The sequence below is a fragment of the Megalops cyprinoides genome, chromosome 7 (genome assembly GCF_013368585.1).
Source record: "Megalops cyprinoides isolate fMegCyp1 chromosome 7, fMegCyp1.pri, whole genome shotgun sequence".
NCBI classification, from domain to species: Eukaryota; Metazoa; Chordata; class Actinopteri; order Elopiformes; family Megalopidae; genus Megalops; species Megalops cyprinoides.
The window spans coordinates 11607087-11613522 of record NC_050589.1 but is presented as its reverse complement, the minus strand read 5'-3'; the positions used below and the strand labels follow the sequence as shown (position 1 = coordinate 11613522).

General features: G+C 46.5%; 1 protein-coding gene across 1 annotated transcript; it reads left to right on the top strand.

Moving 5' to 3' along the window:
- The first annotated feature begins 4776 nt into the window (after nt 1-4776).
- On the top strand, nt 4777-6413 carry LOC118780316 (probable G-protein coupled receptor 139). The gene is made up of 2 exons (XM_036532751.1): nt 4777-4852; nt 5482-6413. The coding sequence occupies exons 1-2, from the start codon at nt 4777-4779 to the stop codon at nt 6411-6413; spliced, it is 1008 nt and encodes a 335-aa protein (XP_036388644.1).
- The last annotated feature ends 23 nt before the right edge of the window (nt 6414-6436 follow it).

The following is a 6436-nucleotide window of genomic DNA, read 5'->3' as shown; positions in this document are numbered from 1 at the left end:
TTTTCAAAATAATTATATTAATAGATGATGTCCTGGATTGAAAAAAGACACGTCTTGAAGTGTGAAAAGCCAGATGAAAACAGGAAATTACATAAGGGTATGAAAAAAATCCCTGAGAGAGAACACTGACTGAAAAATAATAAGAAAATAATTTCAGATGGTCATCTTTTTTCAGCTGACTGATCTTTTAATGAGATTTTTCTTATTCTTATTCTTATTTAAGAATAATTATGCATAGTTTATATTTCAGCTGCCTCTGTATGTGTATCTTGAGAGGGAGGGATTAGGAGTCTGTTCTCACTGTGGGGTGGTTAGCTGGCTTCACTGTTCAAACATGAATCTCAATTAGCATCACAAAGGAGACAGAAATCAATGCCAGCATGTCACAATTGCTGTCACTAAAACAAATAACAGGATCAATATCAGAATTTCATGTTTGCACTTTACATCCCAATAATCGTAATGTTCGCACATTAAAGGTCTTAAACGGGATTCATTTTCAGGAATACATTGCATTAAACAAGAGAGAAATGATATACAGTCATTACATTATTGTCATTTATCAGATACTCTTAGGCAGAGCGACATACATAGGTTACAGTTTTTACATGTCCATTTATACAGCTGGATACTTGCTGAGGTGATTCTGGGTTAAATACCTTACCCAAAGGTAAAACAGCAGTGCCCCAGCAGTGAATTGAACCTGCAACCCTTCAGTTACGAGCCCTGCTCCTTGCCACTCCACCACACTGCCACCCAGGCAGGGAATTATTTAACGCGTATCATAATTTCATTCACTGCCTGACTACATTATACTGACTGCCATATTTCTAAACAAATAGACCTGTCAGAAAATGGTTTGCGTTCACCAGGATAATTACACATCTGAATGAGAGCAGTAAGATGGAGGTAGTGAGTAGAGATGAACATTACATTACATTATATCATTTAGCAGACGCTCTTACCCAGAGCGACTTACAAATAAGTGCACAGGTGAACAGGACTGAAGTGTATGGGGAGCAGGCCTGCTGGGATGTCTGGCCTGGAGTCCATCAGGGAAGCAGGTCAGCGTGCCTGCAGGACGGCACTGTGACACTCTGCCTCCCAGCTGAACACTGCAACTCTGGATCCCCCCAGGGACAAGTCAGCAAATCCACACAGGAGACCCTCAGTTACAGCCTGGGGTAGGGGGAGATGCAACAGGAAGGAGATAAGCAGGTGGGTTACATATATCATTTGCTGCTTTATATTGGTTGGGCAGTTGGGATCGGATATTTTTTGACCTCCCAAACTTCATTTATTTAATAGGTCAATAAAGGGATCTAAGGGGACAACAGCAGGCCCTGGCTCATGCCTGTCCTGCATCGCTGGTGAGAAATGGAACTGCTGTAATGTGCCTGTCTTGCCTGGTCAGGGAGGGGGAGAGCTCAGTGCCAGAGAGAGGTCAGGGTTTCAGAGCAGGCGGAGGGACGCCCACTACACCATTAGCCCCAAGGACAGTATCCATCACTGAGAATGGAGGGGACAGTGTCCAGGGAGCCGTGAAAGGAAACAAAACACATGCCTTCACTGAGGCAGACACCTTCTATTCTCCACCAACTGCCGATTTCTCCGCCCGTCCCCCACACCCCCACCCCCTCCTCAGGCCACCCCATGTGCTGCTGTTTGTCAGTGAGACTCCAGCATTATAAACCCCGGATTCAATCAACATTTGTCCCCAGACATTACACTTTTTCTTCACAAACATGATTCAGCGATCAACAGCGTCAGTGAAATAAATTGTGTGCCTTACTGGTATGAAAAACACTTGCATTCATGTGTTGGTCAGTGTTAAGGACAAATGTGTTCTGCACATCACCCGTTCTGTAAGGCAAAACAAAAAATGAAAAGTGCGCACAGGTTGAGTTAGAAATGTCATTGAAGACACAGCATTTTAATGATGAATTTCAGTCTGAAATAGTCCAACAAAATGTGTGATTTGCATTAAATGACATTTGTGGTTTATACATTTCTGATCTTTTCAGAAAACTCCTGATACCTACAGTCCGACAAAGTGCACATGTCCTATTTCTGGATAGAACTACTCAGAGATTTCCTCTCTCACACGCTGAACAGTGTTCATGGCAAATCAACTCAGAACAACCTCTATAGAGCTAATTTTGCTCATTTAACATTAATCTTATCTGCCTGAATTGTTTTATCTTCATTTGGCATTTTATGCAGAGATGTGTGTTTCCATGGCACCAGAGGGTTGCTCTCTAGGTTCCTGATGTAAGGCTTAGCTCCGCAACCATCTCCAGTGGGCGGGGACAGAACATAGATAACAGGGTCAGAGTGGCAAAGTCAGGCGGGACCAACCTACCGTGAGATCGAGTTACTCCAGACTGGGCCATATTTGGCCCAAAGAACATGTACACATGCAGCTACACACAAACACACACACACACACTCAAACACACATGTACATGCACACACACACACAATGATGCACACACCTATTCACATACGCAAACATGTACACATACATGCATTACTTTACATGAATTTAGCAGCACCAGAGAACAGTGCACACACTCACACACACGTGAACACTCACAGCACCAAAGGGCAGTGACTGTGACAATGGTGACTGTGCTCTTCCTCCTCTAGCTAGTGACCAGCGTGTGGCAGCCCCCTGCTGCACACTCTCTAGGTGGACATGCACCTTGGAGCTCCGTCCCGCCCACAGCACCACAGCGAGGGTTTGGGTGAAAGAGACCAAATGGAACCATCCGCTGGGGTTCCAGTTTCCTACACAGCTCAGAGGCTTCAAATATGACAAAATGTAATGTAATTTCTAAATGGTTTGTCTGAAATAGATGAAAATGCCCTAAAATGACAGCTGACACTCTGCCCTTTAACCTCATAGTCACTGTATCATTTCAAATCCAGTATGCTGGAGCACAGAGTCAAAACAGCCGAGTGGATACAGTAATCTTGAGGCAATCAAGTACCCTTCATTTTGTTCACTCATACCTTTTCACTGAATGCACATAAACTCCATTTACCACGGCAACAGTAAAAGCCAGATTGGACATCGAACCTGTAACCTTTGGGGAGACAGCCAGGCCCCTATCCACTCCACAACACTGCCATAATGTGAGATGTGGTGATTGCTAATAATTACACTCTGGAACCATGTGTCGTATCTCACATCAGCCCCATCAAGAGGTACAGTGAGTGAATCTTACCTGGTACCTGGTGGACAGGCCGGTTCCACCTGGGCACCAGCAGCCGTCCTCCAATCAGGGCAAAGAGACACTTACAGGGGCGCTCCTCGCCCAGATTCAGCCCCACCAACCAGAGACAAGGGCAGAAGTGCTCAGGAAGCATTGTGTTGTGAGACCAAAGAACTCTGGACAATGATTACAAAGCAAAAGGCCCTCTGGGCCAGAGGCACGAGACCTGATTTTCCACTGTTTATTTCTATGTGAGGGAGTGAGTGGGGGAGAGCTCTCAAGCAAAGTTTATGTCTTAACTCCATACTTCAAGACCAATGACAGGTTGCCCCATGCGGCAGTTACCTGTTGGGTTTAGTCTTTAATTTGCAAGTGGGATGTGCCAGAACAAAGGGGTCCTAAGCTCCATGCTGTAGTTTGAATTAACTCCTGCCTATTCTGGGCTAAATCTGAACGCTACTGATATTAATACATTGATTTCTCCACTGAGTGGTTTTGTGACTGTTTTCTGTATCAGTAAGCATTGATTCTGACCAAACCTCTGTGACACCCTGCAGTAGTTTAGAAAGGCATTCATGTTATTCTGTTGTAACATTAGGAAACATCCTTAACAGCAAAGAACATGACTTTAAATCACTGATAAAACTAAAAAAGTGAAAAGTGAAAAGTGAATGTGATCACAACCTGCCCTCTTTATTCAAAACAAAAACACAAGACAAAACAGAGTAGAGTGAGGTGAACACGTGTGTGTCAGCCTTACAGACATGCTGCATAGAGCCGCACCTGTCTCACACGTCATGCAAATAACACGCCCACACTGTTAGATCTGAAGAAACACCGCAGCACCCTTTCAAACTGTCAACAGCAAGAGGCAGCTGGAGAAACCATCTCTGGCAGAGAACACAGGGTACCCATAATGCATTGCAAACAGAACGTGAGAGTGGCACCAAAACAAGTCCTTTGTTTTTTTATTTTTAATATTAGACAACTAAATATGATAAAGTTAAACTGGGTGTGTTCAAAATATGTATTTGATTGTACTGTACATTTTAAGCACTCTTTAAATCATTGCTATTTCCAACAAAGCCGTTGGCAGAAATAGAGCAATTCAACCATTTGCCGTTATGTAAAACTGTAACTGTGTCACGCAGTATCTAAATATGCATATAAATCCTAATTATAAACATGTCAGCTCATAAGACAGTTCTTATTTGCTCCTAGCGGTTTCTACCAGTTTTTCAGTGCTTGCTTCAAACGTGCAGAAAGGCGTTTTAGTTATTGTTATTTTTTCTTCATGGAAACGATTTGACGACAAATACAACAGCGCCACCCTGTGGACATATATATTAACGGAGGGATTTTCCCACACTTGCAAATGAGTCTCAGGTTCTCTCTCTGTGTAATGATTAACAGTGGGTAAACTTAGCTCTCCCGTGCAGATTCGGAGGGCTGGACCGCGCTCTTTATGGACTGTGTGTGTATGGGAGCAGCTCTCATGAACAGGGATAGTTGGACGCAGGATACCAGGTGTGCATGAGTACCTGTGCCAGGTGAAGAGATGAGCACACAGGACCACTGGATGGTTACGCTGCAGAGCATCTACTACCCTGTTCTTGCTGCCGTGGGGATCCCCTGTGAGTACCACTTCTTTACCCCATTTACTTACCTGGAAATCGGTCTCTTCAAGGCGGACCAGCAAGACTTATTTCTTTTACTTCTTAGCCTTTTACAGGGGTGGAGATTCCACTGAGCCCATTTCAGTTTAGTGGCTTGCTCAATTGTACAGCAATGCACTGCCTTGGATTTGGACCTGCAACCCTCTGAGCACAGGTTCTCTGCCCTAAACATGATGTCACAGGGGTGTCGATCATCCCGAGGTCTGACAGATGAGGGGGAGTGATGAGTTAGCTATATGCTGGAGAGTGCTAACCAGTTACTCAGAACTGGGCTCCATTACTTCACTGTTTTTGCGATCTTACAGGTCTCATGGATCTAAATCACTGGCACCCACTTAAAAAGAGCTTTGAATAAAACTTTATTTTTGGCGTATGAATCGGTGTAAAATGACTCACTCACATTTCAGTATGATTTATTAATTTGTATTTTCCTGTTATGAATGATGACTGTGCCCTCTCAGTTCCTTCTTATCATACGCATGACAATCATGACAAAAAGTCTTTATGAACAGCTTTTCTTTTTCTTTAATTGGCTAAATGACAGCGCAAATGAAGGAAGGATCATTATTTAAGTATTCTCTCTGCAGCCAACATCCTGACCTTCCTCATCTTCTGGAAGAGGAACTGCATGCTGTCCAGGTCCAGCACCTTCTACCTGATGGCCATCTCTGTGTCGGACACCTTGGTCCTGGTGCTCATTGTGGTGCTGGAGCTGACCCTCAAGTACTACACTGAGGAGCCGTTCTGGAGCCACGAGCCCTGGTGCAGCCTCCGTGACATCTTCACCTACGGGGCCTATAACACTTCCACCTGGCTGGTGGTGGGACTGACAGCCGAGCGCTTCGTGGCCATCAATACAGTGGCCCTGAAGGCCAAACTGTGCACACGGCGCTGCACCCTCAGAGTCATCACCGCCGTCGTCCTCCTCAGCTTCCTGTGCACCATCCCGTTCTACTGGTCCAACAGCTCGGTCTTCATCGCGCAGGAAGGCCGCTGGGTCTGCGTCTACAAGCGTGCCGCGTCCGACCTCTACGTGCAGGCGCTGGTGTGGTCCCAGACTGTGCTGGTCTACATCCTGCCCTACCTCATCATCTTCTCTCTCAACGGCCTGACCATGCGGCTCATCGCCCGTAGCAACCGCGTCCACGTCGTCGCAGAACCCGGGGCGGGGCCTCAGAAGGCCGTGCCCCTCCTCCGCGCGAGGAAGAGGAAGTCGGTGGTGCTCCTGGTGACCGTGTCCATGAGCTTCGCCCTGCTGACCGTCACCCGCTTTGTCACCCAGATCGCCCTGCGCACGCCCCGCCACTACGGCGAGGACCGCAACGATTACTCGGACGTGGTCAACGTGGCGGCTGACGTGGGCACCATGCTGAGTCTCAGCAATGCGGCTGTGAACATGTACCTATATGCATGCACGCAGCCACGGTTCCGCCGGGAGGTAGCCGCCTGCGTCCGCCTGGTGCTCCCGCCACCTAAGCCCCGCCCCAGCGCTGCAGCCACTGTCACCTGCCACGTCTAACCGCAGCACCTCCGAAACCACAG